The 18,508-nt window shown below is 35.0% G+C and overlaps 1 protein-coding gene across 6 annotated transcripts in view; it reads right to left on the bottom strand.

The window, feature by feature from the left end:
- Positions 1–18,508, bottom strand: part of Ptprc (protein tyrosine phosphatase, receptor type, C) — a 121,819-nt gene that overhangs the window by 67,365 nt on the left and 35,946 nt on the right. For all 6 annotated transcript variants that reach the window (XM_013521946.1, XM_013521949.1, XM_013521953.1 and 3 more), the window contains exon 3: positions 2,614–2,640. In XM_013521946.1, the coding sequence (XP_013377400.1) occupies positions 2,614–2,640 (27 nt within the window). The remainder of the gene's footprint in view (positions 1–2,613; positions 2,641–18,508) is intronic.

Here is an 18,508-nt window from a genome sequence, read left to right as displayed (position 1 = left end):
CCTAGCTTCACTGATTAGTGCTGAAGGCCAAATGAAATTACTTTTTACTAAACACAGATAAAAACAGCTTGGATGGCATTGAACAGCCCCCATGTCCATGCGGATGATGTATTGCAGAACTAGCCTGTGATTACAGACATCTGGAGGGATAGTACAGCTATGACGTGCTTTTCTCCAATGAACATGTTCAATATCCAGACTTTTTAACCAGCTAGCTCATAAATAGATCCAATTAGCAACAAGCATTCACTTGTAATCATATGCCCACATAACCAAGTAATAGACAAGTAGCTACCTCCAGCCTTTAGGGTAACACAGAAGTCTAACTGTAGTATTCTCCCATCTGATGTGCATTGACTGACTAGGATAGCGGGTAAGAAAATGATCACAGAAAGAGACCAAGAAAGATGAAGGGACAGAGACAGGGAGGGAGGGGGAAGGAGGACCTTAAAATTCTATACATTAATGCTAATTCACTGTCATCATATAGACCTAATAATTATTAGTTATTTTTACCTTAAACCAACTGTAGTTTTAGCAGGTTTCCAATGTAGGTGCCTCAAGCTGGCTTTACCATCCATGCCCACTCTTTTGTTACATTTGAATTACAACAGACTTTAAAAGGAGAATCAAGTGAATAACCAAGAAGACAGTACCATGCTGCCTGAAGGGTGGCACTGCTGCCTGCTTCATCCAGGAAAGCATGTGGAAAGGGTGTTCAGAGAGCTGCTCCCCTATACACAAGCCTGAGTATCCTTGTACTCACTGAAACCCTCATTTCAGAAATGAGGATGTAAGACTATAAAGCATGCTTCAGCATCAGTCGTCAACTTCACATCGTCCCTTACTTTGGGACAATGGCTTCCTCTGATGGCATTCTTATTGGCAACATTTGGGAGAAAACTCTCTTTTGCATTTTGGGTCATAATTTCACTTACCTGCTTCCATCATTTGGAGGTGTGGTATGACAATGCAGAGATAAAGGAAACTCTCCCAATAAGGTGATGAGCTCCATGCCACTTTAATATGGACCACTCTTTCTATGCTGTACTCACCCCTCTTCAGCAAAGCTACTCATTTATATGAGTGAGACTAATTTACTCTTTTTTGAAAGAGCTACCTTTTAAAAAGTGGCAGGCAGGAGTGGTGGTGCACACCTGTAATCCTAGCACTCTGAGAGGCTGAGGCAGGACAATGGCAAGTTCAAATCCAGCCTGGGTAACTTAGCAACTTAGAGAGACAATGTCTCAAAAAAAAGACCCTGTCTCAAAAACAAAGAAAAAAAATTAAAAACAGTTGGGAATGGAGTTCAGTGCATAGGCTTTGGGCTTGATCACCAGTACCACAAAAGTAAATAAATAGTAAATGCTTATACCAGTAACAATGCTATAAGGAATGACTTTCATTTACTTAAAGCATTTTTTTATTATTGCATACAATAAAACTATGAAATTGTAAAATTAAAGCCTTTCCAAAAATAAAGAAATATGCCTCTTGTGCAGATTTAGGAATGGTTTTTATTAGTATTTGCACAGATATTTTGTTGATGTTCAACATTTGAATGACTTTTATTTAAGGACAAAAATAATTTCTATAATTATCCAATTGTCAAATGTGTCTCATTAGAATTGTCACTGCAATTATTAAGTTAGAATTGTCCTAATAGTTTTATTTATCTCCTTAATGCATAATGTCAACCATATAACCAAATAAAAATTAAATAGTACATTTTCAATAATAATAATATTGAAGTCCTGTGATTTATTTTTATTTGTTTGGTTGTTTGTTTTGGTACCAGGAATCAAATCCAGAGCCTTGTGCTTGCCAGGAAGGCATTGTGCCACTGAGCTACATTCCCAGCTCCCACTTTGTGATTTATCTTTGATTTATCTTTGTGATTTATCTTCCTTCAATTTAATTTCTTCTATTAATTTGTGTTAATATATATGCATTTAATGATGGCATCTTTGTTATTTATATTTATTTACCTTATGATTTGGACACTTTAAGACCATTAATTTAGTTGTAATAGGATGATTTGATAATAATTATTACAAACTATTCAACATTCAAGGCTTTTGCATACTTTTTGAAAGGTAAGAATTAATTGAAGAATTAATAATATAAATAATTAACTATAAAATATATGTTTAAATCTAAATACAAATGAATTATAAATATAATTAATGCACAAAATATATATTACTAACTCTTAAGCATAAGATTATGTTTAGCTTTTACTTTCTCAGATAACTTTTAACTCATTCTTAAATATAGAGTTTTGTGATGTAACTTTATTTATAGTTTTCAAGGGAGTTTGGAATCTGTCATGTTCTTTGCCTTCAAGGTTAAGAAAAGTTATTGTTTATACATGATTATATAGATATATGTGTGTGTGTGTGTGTGTGTATATGTATATATAACAATGATATATTCAGGTAGTTATCAAACTTTATGTCTTTTAAGCAGCATTTTTAAGAACAAATGAATGTCAAGAAACATTCAGTTTCTTAAAACAATTTATGTAAATAATAAATAGAAAATTTATATCTTCATTAAATATATAATCTTTAGGAGAAAATAAATAAATAAAATGCAAATATTAACTCTTACCAGGAGTGGAAGTAGTAAAGTCTTGCCCTGTAAAATGGAAAACAAAAATCTTTTAGATTGCTTCAAATTTCATATGTGCTTATAAGTATATAGCAAACATATATACACACATATATATGTGTATATATCATGTCTGTGTTAGAACATTAACAGTTCAGCAATTTTCTGTATATTTTGACTCAATGAAACTTTTCTCTCTCTGAATGTCCTGTTTACAAAGCCCAAGTATGTCAAAATCATGTCATTATTTTTTACTTACCAGGCAAAGTAAGAAAAATGATAGAATAAAGAACTATTGGGATTAATTTCAAGCCTGCAAACGTCTTTAGAAAGACTTTTGGAAAGATGTTTTTCAAGACCCATTCATTTATTGATATGACTTGAGTCTTTACTATATGGTAAACATTATATCACATGCTAGGAGTACATGACAAATATATTAAAATTCTGAGCATTCAGTGAGCTCTGTTTAGTCTGAGAGGTAGAAAACAAAAGATTCATAAAATATGAGGCAGACGGTGCTATAAAAGTCTTTAAAGAAGCTTATCTTATTTAGATGTGCAGAGCAGGAGACTAGCTAGTGGAGAAGTTGCTACAGAAGGATTTCTCAGATGCGTTTAAGCTGTGGCTTAAGGGAGTATGTATAGAAAAATAAGAAGTTGGAGTTCACCTCCCAGTTATTAAATAACTGTTGGGGTGATGCCTTTAAGGAGAGGTCTAATGGAGAAGCATTTGAATTTTAGATCAGTCTTCTTTTATGAAATCGAAAGTGGATTAATAAAAAAAAAGAATTAAGGCATACTATGTACAAGGACAAATTTCCTGTGATGAATGTGATCATTATGTTTGGCAAATATGTATTTTAAAAAACTGTAGAAGAAAAAGAAAAAAACCTTTAATAGACGTTCTTAGGGGGAAAAGAGAAAATGGATTAATACAAGCCAACCTGGGAGCAGAAAATCAGGGCAAAGCAAAAGTAGAAACGACATCCTATTTGGACAAAATGTTAAACCATAAGAAAAGTAAACAAACAAAGAGTACCTGAAATATTTAATCAAAACTTTTTAAATCTTTGGAAATGAGAATTGGGGAGAATGACTGGTAAAGAAAATCTTTCCAACTAATAGACAGTTTATTACACCAAATAAATTTTGAAGGTTTCAGAGACATCAATTTAATTCTAAGAGACTCAAAAGCAATGCATTTTGAAAGGGGCTATGTGACAGAGAGTAGTTTTTTCTTTTTATTTTATGAAGAAATGAAACAAAATTTCATAAACAAATAATAAGAGGGTAAAAATAGTTTCTACACTATGTATCGTTATCTTCAAAATAGTTACTCACTATAAGATATAAACCAAAAAGATCCTTACCAGAAAAAAAAGGGTAACAACACAAACTTTCCTTTCAAGGAACTAAGATAGATAGTATTACATACATAGATTAGATAGGTAATATTAATACTAAAACAATATTAGTATAAGTAAAACAAATTAGCAAGTTAAAACTACACTGAGATACCATCTTACCCCAGAAAGAATAGCTATCATAAAAAAATCTAATAATAACAAATGCTGGCAAGGATGTGGGAAAAAAGGAACTCTACTGCATTGTTTGCGGGAAAGTAAACTGGCCCAACCACTATGGAAATCAGTGTGGAGATTCCTCAAAAAACTAAAAGTAGAAATTCCATTTGACCCAGCTACCCCTTCTAGGTATCTTCCAAAAGGAATTAAAATCATCACATCACAGTGATATATATAATATTTTGATCAGGGTTCTAAAATGAAGGGCAAGAAGTAAATAATTGAAGCAATAGATAACTTTGGGAGATTTATCTTTATTTAAAGAATAATTTAGAAGTGATATCATTTTGTTATTATAAATTGCTAATACCCATTGACTACTTAGTGGGTTTCATGCCATCTATTAAGCTCTTTGCTTGTATTTTCACTCTAAGGGTTGCAAAACCCCTCTGAAGCTTAGAAAACTCAAGTATCTCAGACCAGACTCTTATGTGCTCATCCAGGCTTGAGTCTGAGCGCATCTGTCTCTGAGGCTCTGCTCTGGATCCCTCAGTATCTCACTTCCCTCAGCAATCTGGCCTTACAGTCTTTTCTTTATCTAAACTTTGCAGTATACAAAATCTTTTAGCCAGTGTTAGATTCCACAGAGAATATGTTCTCATAAACTACCTGGGAGTGGTGGTGCACACCTGTAATCCCAGCATGCGGAAGGCTGAGGCAGGAGGATCGTTGTGAGTTTGAGACCAGCCTAGGTTACAAAGTGAGCTCAAGACCAGCCAGAGCTGCATAGTGAGAGAGACCCTATCTCAAAAAGCAAAGGAAAAAAAAAAAAAAAGGAACTCCTGAAAGCTCATAAACTAAAGTGCATCTCAATCAGGACTTAACTAGAGAGAAAATTACTCTAGAAATGTTAAAAATGTTTAAATAACTAGAGCTTAAAACTTACAATTTGCTCAGTGTTCTATATGTGTTACAAATATTAAAGAAAATTCAGGGAGCTGTCAATTTAATGTAATATAGGATATTATTTTGGTTGGAAAGCCAAGCACACTACAGCAACAAAACAAGTATTTGAAAGTATTACAATTCACACACCTTTTGTTCAGCTGTGAAAGGGTTTCTAAAAGCTTAAGAACAGAATAGCATGTATTTCTGACCTAACTGTCATTCCATATTCAACAGTTCCACAGACCCTTTAATCTTTGATGCAACAAAATTTAATGTCCCTGGATAACAACGTAGCGTCTAAAGATCTATCACATTTGCCATTTTCTGTGTTCATGTTTACTTCCTCTAAAGGCTTCTCAAGGTAAGCAGACATTTTCTTCAATACTCATTTATTTCTGAATGTGATTTTGAATTCCTCCACTGGGTGGCTATGTTATAATAAAATAATCCATGTTTTGCTTTATTTGCTTTCTATGGTATTTCAAGCATGCACACACATACATACAGACACCCTTTTGTCTTTACCAAAGAAAATCCCAGGATGTCTGCCTTCCTGTTTAGACTCAGAGTGGTCTCGTGGCCTTAACATCTCTCTATTTTCAGTATTAGTAACAATTTTATTCAACATGATCCAGGATATGAAAAAAAATTTGATATCAAAAAATTTATAGGACCACTTTAAAGTAAATTTTTAAAATTAAAAACCATTCTAAAATTTTAATCAATGACCTTAAGAAACTTTTCAGGCATTTCAGCTATGTAAAATAATTTCCATAAGCCATATCCACTAGAATACTTAAATGTAAAGTATTTTCAATTATTTTTTAAATGGTAGAAAAGCCCTACAAATTTCAAAGCAGGAACACAGTAAAGGTTGCTTTCATGAAATAACTTAGTTTGAAAAACCTAACATCTTAATGACATTCCTCCCCTCAAAATCATCTAAGGCCTTCCATAAAGGCAGTCAGTACACAAACAAAGTTTCTGTGTTGCCTGGCTCTACGTATGAAATAAAACGGAGTGTAGGAGAACCACATTACTTCAATAATTAGAAGATAGAGGCCCACCAACAGCTGAGTGCACAAAGAAATGTGGTATTATGCACAAGGGAGTACTACTCAACCATAACAGATAAATTTGAATCATCTGTCGGAAAATGGGTACACCTTAAGACCACAATGCTGAGTGAAATAAATCAGACACGGGAGGTGACATATCGCCTGGTTTCTCTCATATGATAAACTACAAATACAAACAATTTCAAGGGAAAAATGAAAGGGGATAGGATGGAGGGAGGTGGACTTTTTGGAGATATTAAAAGGACTTAAACATGAGGGGGAGATGGAGAGGATGCTAAGGGGAAGGAATCATGAGTTAGATACTCTATGTATATTTACCAGTTCCCCAAGGTGAATGTCATTATCATGTATCACACCCACACACTAATAGAAAAGATGCGAAAATATTTAGAGGAAACTACTACAAAGTGTCTGGAGTAACATTTCAATATCTCTGACATTTTGAAATTCTTTCTAAATTATGAGTAAGGAGTTCACCTGTCTATTGTACTTGACGTATGCAAATGTCATCAGAACATTACCAAATCATTGGTAAACAACTGTCTTGAATCTTTATTGTGCATGCTTTTAAATGCTATGAACACATCAAACTAACAAAATAGATTACAATAGTGCACTTGGTGTTTCTATATAGTAAAAAAACACTGTCTTTAGTCTTCTGAGGACACAATTTTCAACATTTTTTTCACCTACATTCCTTGTGTCTTCATTAAGTGGGCAAAAGATTATTTAGGCATATTTCAATAGGTGGCACCATAGCCCCAAAAATCTGTAAATCATCTCACCCAGAGCTCTTTTACCCATTATAATCCTGTTGCGAATCACCAATGGAATTGACCGGATACATTAAACAGATGAAAATGTAGATAACAGAACACTTGATCTTCAAAGCTGTGTTACTCTAACACGTGTATTGTTACTGAATTTATCTTTCCCAATATGTTTCTTTTACACCTCAAAATGTTTAAATGATTGTAAATCAAAGTTACCTTGAAGTCACACCCCTAAGTCCCCCATCACAGATTTCAGAAAAAGTAGGAATCAATTTTGAGTGAAAGTGGTATTTCAAAAGAAACACTAGGGCTTTAAATAATACCCATTCCACCCCCTTGCAAAAAAGAAAAAAAAAAAAAGAAAAAAATGGAGCATCATCTCTAAGGGGATTTAAGCCTGTCTAGTTTGCAAATCAGCGAAATGTACAAGGACAGAAGAGAGAAACAGAATACATGAAATAAATACTCCCTCTCAGTACTGAGCTAAAAGGAATGATGGCATGTTGTAAAGATTTAAAATGCATACCTGACCTCCATAAATATACAGGCTGTACACAGTTGAAAAAGTAAATCAAGACAAAAAATAAGGGCTGACAAGAACTGATGTGTATGTCACAATAATAATAAAGTACATAAGTAAAAAATAAAGGATTTTATTTTTCCAACTCTGGTATAATTATATAATCCAACAAACAGTATCAGATAAATAGGGATTGATAGGGTACACATTCTTTGCAAGTTACAAGCAAGGTGTTAATAAAATTTCAGAGAACCCATTAGCTTGTCACTAAATACAATAATGACAGTGAGTATTTACAGAAATACAGTTGTGCACCAGACACCATGCGCACTGCTCTTCATAGGTATTTTGTATTAACCCATCTCAGTAAGTCATCCCAGAAAGCAACTATTTTACATGCTTTATAGGGAATGAAATTGAGAATTAAAGTCAATTGCTCATAGTCACATAGCAAGAAAGTTTAGATATGAAGTAGTGTCTGTTTAATAATTTGTACAATTTACACAGACTTTGTGTTAAAACATTGGTTGTATCATCATTACACCTTAAATAAAATAGTTGCTTTCAATGCCAGAAAATAATTCCCAGGAATTCTGCGCACACAGAAATGCAGGATTACAAGTATTTCTCTTTTTTTGGTGGGGGAGGTACCAAGAATCAAACTCAGGGCCTCACGCTTGCCATGCCGTTCGTTTGGTAGATAAGGACGCACACTCAGAGCAGACTCGCTCGTAACTACAAATTGACACCCTGGATACACTGGGCCAAAGCCAGTCACAAGAAAAAGGTCAAGAGCCAGAAGAAGGCAGGAGAAAAGAGAGGATACAACCCACAGAAGAAATCACAAAATCCAACTATAATTCTACTCAGAAATCCGAAGACTTAGGGCTGGGGATATAGCTCAGCAGCACAGAGCCTGCATGGTAAGTGTAAGGTACCGAGTTCGATACCTGGTACTCCCCCCTCCCCCCAAAAAACAGAAATGAGAAGACTTTGTGCCCATGAACAAAGAATAAGAGCGTGTAAACAGGAACATTTCAAATAGAGAGGAGGTTGATAATGGACAGTCATTAAAAGGCTTTAAAAATGAAATAAGACAAAAACACAATACAATAAGAAATATAATTTCTAAATGGCAGAATATCTGAAAATGTTTGAGTTAGCATCTGAGAAGTAGGTTCCCAAAGGTAGGAATTGGGTTGAGGCAAAGAACTACTCTTGTTTACTGCAGATCATTATACTATTTTAATGATCTATTCTAGTGTGTGCGTGCACACACACACACACACTTTTTAAAGAAAGGTATCAGTATGTAAAATAGAGTTCAGAATAGAGGGCGAATGTTTACAGCCATGGAAAGGAATACAATCAAGTAATTCATTATTTATAAATATAGCAACCAGATCTTACTTTTCTCTGAAAGAATTATCATACACAATCTCACAAACACTATTTTTTCCTTGTGCATGCATATGAATGTGCACACACATAAACTTCTAAAATTTATCATGCACTTATAGATTGCTTATACTTGACTTCAAGAACACCATATTTTCAATTTCAGGTATATTTATTAACTAAACAAATGAGAACAAAAAAATTATAAAGGCTAGAGGACCATGTATGAGAAATCAGTTACATTCCCTTTTTTCTGTATTACAATATTTATCTATAATTCAGAAGGGGAATAAAACTAGATTATCACTTTTTCCATAATGAGGGTGAAACTGAGGTCTCTGGTTTAGATTCACATGTGTCAAGACATTCATAGTCAAAATTTTCCCAAAATAATTTGTGCCCCATTCTCCAAGCAAAGAGCTACAAATTGTGTTAACATACTAAAGACATAGGGAGATTGGTATTATTTTGTTTAACCCAGAGTCTCACAAAAAATATTTGCCACAAACCCATGTTTTCCACAGATATACTGTAGACATACTCATGAATGGAAACACCATAGAGCTGCAGCATTCTTAGGAACACAGTTTATAAAATTCTGGTTCACGTCAGTTATGTACATTCCTGTGTCTGTATGAATTAGTATATCAATAGTATAATCTCGATTAATACAAAATATCAGTCCTCTATTTGCTTTATTCCTGGCTCTGCATCAAATTAAACGTACAGATTGCTGGACTCCACCTATAGAAATCCTGATTCAGGAGAGTGGTAGTGGGAAGTGACATGGGCAGTAAGCACCTTTTCAAACTCTAATGATGATTATGATGGGCAACGAGGGTGAAGGACAACCGGTGAAAATATTTATACTTTTCTTTTTACTCACATACTTTTTGAAGACATTTTTCCAAAGTTAATTGACCTTTTAATTCTTTTTGGTGTTGTTGTTTTCTTTTGTTTTGCTTTGTTTTGTGAGACAAGGTCTTACTTTGTAATGTAGGCTGGACTTGAACCCCAGGCAATCCTCCTGCCTACGCCTCCCAAGTGCTGGGATTACCAGCATGAGCCACCACACCAGGCTGAACTTTTAATTCTTACAAAAATATTTTCATTCATCTAAACCTGAGGATATACTGTACAGATTTATATAGTGCTGTTTCCACCAAAAATAGGACCTAGCTAAAAAAAAAAATTAGCTTTCACACCTAGAGCTCAAAAGTACTAGCACCAGTCAGCCTATCCTTGACTCACCTGCCGTCACTGTTCTCTTGCTCTGCCCCATGGCTACTCTGACAGGCAGGTAAGGTGAGGCCAGACTAGCTGGAGCTGGTATGTTTGAGCTCCAGTTTTCAAGGCTGATGATTTCCCAGCTAGGATGTACTTTGGGGGGGAAAAGTGTACATGTCAGATAGCAAAAAAGCATTGAATGGTAGTAATCCCTGAGTAAGGGTATATTCTTGTAGTTCTTCTCTTCCTCTATGATAGACTAAGATCACAATCAAAGAAATTCAAGGAATCACCAAAGAATGTTGGTCTAACTGGTGAAATTCTTTGCCTAGTGCTTTAGAACTACTAACAACAGTTATTATTAAATAAGCAGCTCCTAGGTGGATAGTGCTGATTAAATAATTATGTATTATTTACCTAATCATTACAGAAATTGTACAAAATGCATAGCAATATCTTCATAGATGAAGGTTCAAAAAACTAAAAAAATGTAAGCGAGGCTAAAGAAAAACACACAGTAAAATAAATTCAGATTTAAATGTGGACTTGTCTGATTCTAAAAAGCTCAGTGCTGTTCAATGACTCTGTGCTCTAGGGGGAAAATATTTAATGCAAAACCCAGTATTTGTACTAATGAGCTCTGAGGGATTCAACAAGGAGTAAAATACCATGTGGGAACCATCAAAATGGGCTTTAGAGTATCAAGCATTAAAGTTTATTGTTGGGGTGACGATGGAGCTCAGTTGGTGGAGTGCTTTCTGAGGAGTGTGGGGTCCTGGGTTTGATCCCCAGCGCTACAACTAATAATAATAACATTAATCATGATGATTATTGTTAAAAGTGCAAATTACAAAACAGTGACTATAAAAGTGGGAAATTTTTATTGTTTAGCAAAAAGAAAAAGAGGAAGTGAACCAGTGTGTAACAGAGCAATGGTACAAAGTTGTCTGTCCTTCAGTAATTTTTACCCAAATCTTTAAGGAAGGCAAGATTATGTCTGTGCTTCAAAACAAAACAAACAAACCAGTAAAAGGTTTCTGGTGGTAAAATGTATAACTTGTAGGAGGAGAGTGTGAACCAGGCTCCCAGAAACGAAACTAAAGAGGGAGAAGTTATGTGCTCCTCATCTAGTCCGGGAGAAGAGGAACCCGTCGCAGCATCCACAAATCTGTCCAAAAACCGGGAGGTAAACTGAAAGAGCACTATTTTGTGAACTACACGCGAACTAAACACATGGCAATAAACAACAAATACAAAGTAGGCGCTAGCTTATGTGGAACCCACCTCACAGACTAATCCCCTCTTTCACTAACTGGATCTCATCTTCTTGCAGGCTGCTACATTTGCAGCCCCTTCACACCCTGAAGCTGAGGATAATTAAAGAAAACGCTGACAAATGCACTACTAATTTCTTCTCGTTTCCCTTTGGTGAACACATTGATCAGAAACACCGGATTGGCCCTGAGAAGCATTAAAGGAACCAGGCATAATGGAAAAGCTCGCTCTCAAACAGAAGAGGTTTTCAATGTGTTGTTTTCACAAGACTGCTGTTTGCACAGCTAAAAGCTCACAGCAGTAAAGACTGCCCTTGTGGTTTCTCCTCCTCGCATACTTCTGTTTTTTTTATTCTAAGTCTTTATAGGAAAGGAAGAGGTGCAGCTCCTGCGGTTAAGCACACAAGCACTTACAAGTGGTGCAACCGGTTGCCATAGCACTAGCATAATCAGCCTTATCTGGGGTGAAACCACAACTTCTCTAGCTGGTGTTGAAGCTGCCTGAGTGTACATTTTAGCAACTCAAAATACTGAATTTTAGGGTGATCCAATTTTGCTTTAATGAAAATGTATTTCCAAGATGGAGCTGATTTTCAATATATTGTTTTATTTTAGCAGCATTTCATTTATAAAAGCACTGATACTGATTTTTGAATAATGAAAAAATGTAAAGCTCATCTTCAGTAATATAAGCAATCATCTTCTCTTAAACCAGCAATTAAACTGGATTAAATAATTGTAAAATGAAACTTGGAGAGAACTTGTTAACATGTAAAAAAGTAAGAAAAATTGAACTTTTTAAATTGTAAATAAAAGTCATATTCCTTTTACCATACATTTCTGAAATCATGAAATGTAATTAGGAAAGGAGTTTTCAAATTTATGGAGTATTCTCTTTCGTCTTATGAGAAATATTTACCAGTGGGAAATACAGCAGCACACCTTTAGCAAGCAAGTAGACTAAACTTCATAAATCAAGTAGCTTCTTTAATATCATATTTGATAGCCTCATGAAATGCAAAGCCTGAAAATACAGATGCGAAAACATAGACATTTCTCTGTCTGGCCATCATAACTGATACCCTTCCGTTTTGGTGAGAGATAACTTCCCTAGCCGAAGATTTCTACCAAATGTGTTATATTTTGACTAAATCATTGTTTCATGATACAGAAAATATTTAAGTAATGTAACAAGATCTATAGAAGATCTTTGAAAGGATCATGAGAACTTCTTAGAAAAGAACTTCTTAATTTCTTTAGAGAACTTATATTGGGCCTTTCAGCATTCCATGCTTATTGGAAAAATTTTTCTCTATCTTGAGTAAAAAAAGAAACACATGTTGAATACATGCAAAAAAAAAAAAAAAAAGACTTGCTGGTACATTATCATATATAATCTTTTTAATATCCTTGTGTAATAAAAAGTTATTACTTTTTTATAAGTGACAAAAGCCCATTTAAGTAAATAAAGTGACTTTTACCTTATAAGCAACACAGCCCACTTAAGTAAAAGAGTTTCAAGCATAGATTAAGTGCAAAACCTCATTCCCAGCCAGCCAGACTCCAAAGCTCCTGCTTTTCCTACTAACTCCATGATGCTGCCTCTGGGAGAAGAGGATTCTGAGAATTCATTTCCCCTCATCCTCCTGACCTTTGCTACACAGTTCTTGAATACCTAATGTCTGTCTCTTGCTTCCTTTTCCTCTCTTCGGCCTTTGGCCTCGTCCAGAAACTTACCACGTCCTGGTCAATAACCTTCACATTCAGTTTCTTCACTGACAGCTCCTCCACCCCTTCCCCATGCCTACGGCACACAGGTGCCTCAGTCCACTTTTAAATGGGCTGGCATATTTCTTTCCTGTTAAAATATTTTAGTAGAAGTGCCTACAGCTCCATAATACTTAAAGCTTGAGCAATATAATTTTGAAAGTCACAATGAGAAATGCAATGTGTAATTTCTCATTTCATAAGATGGCATTGCATTTCCTCTTGGCATTTCCATGTATCTTGAATTTTCATACATGTCTACATTTCTGCTCAGGTAATGAATAACAAAAAGCAAAACTATACCCCAAAATATACATACCTCTGCTGAAGTAAGAGTTTGACTTTGCTGTGTACTTAACTGACCTGGTTTTGAATTCTAGCTTAGACAGTTAGATCCTTGTGTAGGTTAAATGTCCTGAAATGCCATGAGCATATATATTCCCCAAAAGAAATGCCATGACTGTGCTGAACAGTCTCATGTTCACTGCAGGGCCATTGGCAGTAGATAGGGAATCAACCCCAAGGTCCATCAACAAATGAAAGGATAAAAAGAATGTGATACCTATACTATGCAATACTATTCAGCCATAAAAGGGATGAAATTCTACTGTTTGCACCAACATTGGTGAACCTGAAGGATATTATCTTAAGTGAAATAAGCTAGATAAAAAAGACAAATAGTACATGATCTAGATCATATGTGGAGTCTAATAAAGTTAAAACATAAGAAAAAGAGTACTGAATAGTGATTACCAGAGGCCAGAGAAGGAAGAGAAGAGAGGGGCTTAACAAAAGGTACAGAGTTACAGTTAAATAGGAGAAAAGAGTTTTGGTGTCTAAGGCATAGTAGGATTAATGTGGTTTATAATAATGTATGTTTCAAAATAGCTAGAAAAGAGGATTTTGAATTTTCTAAGTGTTTGAGATGATGGCTATGCTAATTATGCTGATTTGCTTATTTTACACCTATACATGAATCAAATCATCACACAGTGATGCATAAATAATAAAATATAAAACTACTGTGAGCTTTAGTCTCCTTGTCTGTGGTGCCAGCATCATAATACTTAGTGCCTGCATGGTTGGATATGTGAATTATATAAAGCAATACTTGCAGAGACTTAAGCAATTAGCAAGTCCATAGGTTATTGAATGAATGTTTTTTACAGCTTATTATTTCAAAAAGCATAATGTGAACTTGGAATTAGGCATCTAAATGTTTCTACTGTCTTGAGTTCTGATTTCTTTGTAATTCTTCTGTGATTAACAGCTCATGTTGAGCAGAACAGAAAATCAACTTAACGTTCAGAGATTATTGCACTAATGTGCCCTGAGGTATGAATGTACTTATCACATTCAATGCAATATTTTATCATGTGTCTTTCATATTTCCCTTCAATTCTCAAGGGGCTTTAAAAATGTTTTTATCAAAAGCAAGTTTTATGGGTGGCAATACAGGTATCAACCCTGTAGCCATGTGATTTTCCAATGACCCGTCACGTGTGGTTCTTTCTCTGTGCAGTGGGAATGGCGGCCTCCTGTGGTCTGTGAACTGCAGAGCCCCCTTCCAGTGTGTTCAGAGCAAACGATGGTGCCAGGAAGGCTCCAGGATTGGAGACTGTCCACAAAACTTTCACCGAATCCTCTCACTCACTGACAGAAATCTACCATCTTTTTCTTCAGTTTAAGAACTCTACAACAGAAGTTTTCCACAGTTAGATGGACAAAGACATGGCCTCTTTTCATGTTCATTTCAGCTTATTACTCCTCCTGTCATGGGCTGACATACTCCGGAAGGTCAAAGGGACAGCCCACACTTATTTTGAACCTATGCTGCTGCTTACATAGTTGGAGGTTGAAATCTCAGAAACAGGGCTCATTTAGATCAGGGCCCTCGTAGTGTCCAGAACAAGCACTCATGAGTCGATGTATTGAATCCAAACATTCGAATGGAATTATAAAAAACAGTAGTTATGCCTCATTCAACAATTTAGAGAGTGAGCGCCTACTAGTTGGAGTAAAATTAATCATTACTGGTTTCCTTTTAATTCATTTTCTTCTATGGATTTTTAGCCTTAATATGCACATTTTAATCCCAGATAGGCTCTATAGCCTTGATTTTAAGGAATAGCCTAAGGTAGGAATGATATTTTGGTCATTGGCATTGTTCAGAAGTAATAATTTCTAATACTGATAAATAAAACAAGTTCCTCCAACCATTCCAGTAATGTAGTTAGTGGTTTGATAAAGCTAGATATTAAGAAAGGGATGGTTGCGTTCCTTTTGTAATAATGAAAACCTTCCAGGGGAAAATGTTTGCAAATTATCAATTTAGTATCATAACTAATTTTTAAAGAGAGAGAAAAAAAATTTTCAGTATGATCTGTGAAAAGGAAATTCAGTTCTGCACACAGTATGCCACTTCATGGCATAAAAGGAGCAAATCTGGGCAGGAAATTCTTATGGGGAACCTTATGAGGAACTCATAGGCTCTTTTCTGTTTTGTTAATATTTTATTTTCTTATAATCTATTCCTAGCTGCTGGGAAAGTAAAATCAGATAGGTTTGTACTGTTAATAGAGAATAATCAATGACATATGCTCCTTAAAAAAAAAAAAATTTAAATGTTGGTGATGAAGTTACACATGAGCAACATGTAGTAAGAAAGGTGTGGGATATTTCTCTATAATAAATATCTTCTTTATAGTCAATCACCTCCCTCCACAAAATTACATTTTCTTTGAAATCTAGATCTTTGTTTCCCATCAGAAGTAATCCCATGTTGAAAAACTGTAATTACTTTATTTCATAAAGTGACTAGAAATCAGAAGTATTTAAAATTTCCCAAGGATGACTACAAAAGTGACAAGGAATGTAAACATTGTCCATTGCAAATAGGTATCCTCCTCTAATAATAAGGATCAAGAGCTGGATGGAGAGGGGAGGGATGGGCTGAGAAAAGGAAATTAATGTGTTATGTATGTTTACTAACTTCCCACAAGGAAAGTAAACACTGTGTACTACACACAGGTACTAATAAGAAAAGAGAAACCATGAAACAGTTACTATAGTCATTCTTTCCTTCAACTCCTATTAATCAGACCTTCAGATATATGTTAGTTAAAATTCATATGATATTTCAGGGCTAATAACTTTTTAAAAGGATCATCAAAGTAATAGGGGAAATGATCAGTCTCCAAGTCGAGGTAAGGTCTGTAGAAGAATTGAATAATTTTATAACATAGAATATAGTCTTTGTCTATAATTTAAATATAGACACTTTTGATGTCTGCCTGTAGAAAGAAGTCTAGAAGTATATACAACAATATGTGGTCATTAGCATATTAATTAGCATTCTCTAGCTAACTTACATATTTGTTATTTAAATTGTTATAATGGACTATAACAATTTGTAACTGGAAAATATTTGTAGTTGGAAAATTAATTTTGATTGCAAGTTTATTTAAAGGCACCTTTTACCCTTAATAAAATGAGACTAGATTTTCCGTTTATTGGTATTAATACAAGGACTGAGAAAGGAACGGAGACTATATTTTTGAAGCAAGAACCATCATGTCCTGAGTCCTCAATTTGGGCATGCTTAAATAACCGGCCGACACATTTATAATGAATGAGAATACTGTACTAATAAGAAAAGAGAAACCATGAAACAGTTACTATAGTCATTCTTTCCTTCAACTCCTATTAATCAGACCTTCAATATAACAATTTAAATACTCAGCTGTCCCAGTGAGTATCTTAGAGTATATGGTGGAGACCAGTAGCATGTTTTAAAAATGCATAATTCAAAATGGCGGTATTAGTAAAATGAGCAAATACTCAAAATTGCTTGGGGGTTTCTTATTACAGTAGAAATAGTAGTAGTGATAATACTGACAAGAGTTAAGCTTTGTTATCCTTTACCAAATCCCAGTGTCATGTTGAACTTTCTTAGGTATGTAAGCACCCCTGTTATATAGCATCATGTCCCTCCACACATTCTTTGTCTAACATTACCCAGTTCCTTGCCTTCTTGCTGTTCACATTGCTCAATCCCTTATTGCTTCAAGATAACTATTCCCCTAGACTACGTCCAGTGAGAAGGTAGGAAGCTTATTAAAACTTGGAGTAGGGGACTCCAAAGTTTAAAACCTTGATGCACCTCCAATTGCTGCTTGAAATAGGCCCTAACAGTGAGCTTTGCCTTTTATCTGAAAACTGGTTGGGTGAATAACATCTCTCCTGCTATGAGGTGGAGAACATCAGAGATATGCCTAAAAGACAGTCAGAATAATAGGCAGTGATCGTAATTGCCAGGAACACCAATTTCAACTAGGAAATGACCGATTGGAGAAAAGTTATTACAAATCGTGGTGGAAAGCTTTACAAGGGATTTTGCATTTGCCAGTATTTGAAGGAAGGAATCTATGATATATTTTCAATTACATGCATTTCATTGTATGTGCAATGTGAATGAAGACAAAAATCTCTGCTACTGCTAGAAGTCAGGGTCTCTAAGTTTCAGTATCATTGAGAAAAATTAAATAACATGATGTAAGAGGTGGTACTGTATGCTTACCTACAAAGAAAGTTTTGAAAGAAAGTTTTCAAAATCTTCTTGAAAATTATTTTCAATTAACATCCATACTTATGAAATAGCATAAAAATTCAATTTATACAGCAGACAATACCAAATTTAGAAACAGTCTGTATAACTCTTTAAAAGGTTCAAGGTCATGAAAAACAAAGAAATACTGGAAAAGTATCACAAATCATTAGCAACTAAAGAGACATGATTAGTAAATGAAACATGGTATCCTGGATTGGACACTGGAGTAGAAAAGGACATTGATAGAAAAACAGGTGAAATCCGAATAAATGCCATGGTTTAGTTTAGTATCATTTTACCAGTGATCATGTGTTAGCTTTAGCAAGTGTGCCCATTGATAAATATTACCATTAGAGGCTGAAGGAAGGGTAAATGGGACACTGTATACCAGTGGCAATGAACCCTTGGCATACATGCCACAGTGGGCGGTTATCACTGGAAACTCTACAAGGTTCATCATCTTTGCAACTTCCCTGTAATCTCAAATGGTTCACAGGTTAAAAATTTCTTCTTAAAATGTGTCTTTGTAAATAGTTCAGAGAACGATGAAGCAATTCTTTTTTCATTGCGTTCATGAGGCAGATCAACATCACCGAAGACACATTTTATATCCCGACAGGTACGAGGAATCATTAGCTGGGTGTTGGGGTGCACACCTATAATCCCAGTGCTCTGTGAGCCTCGGGGAGGAGGAGCACAAGTTCCACACCCTTGGGCAGTGTAGCAAGATCTTATGTCAAAATTAAAAAAAGAAAAAAGAAAAATAGGAAAAGGA

This window comes from Chinchilla lanigera, unplaced genomic scaffold (genome assembly GCF_000276665.1).
Source record: "Chinchilla lanigera isolate Chin_1 unplaced genomic scaffold, ChiLan1.0 scaffold00005, whole genome shotgun sequence".
NCBI lineage: Eukaryota > Metazoa > Chordata > Mammalia > Rodentia > Chinchillidae > Chinchilla > Chinchilla lanigera.
This window is presented reverse-complemented; position numbering and strand designations above follow the sequence as displayed.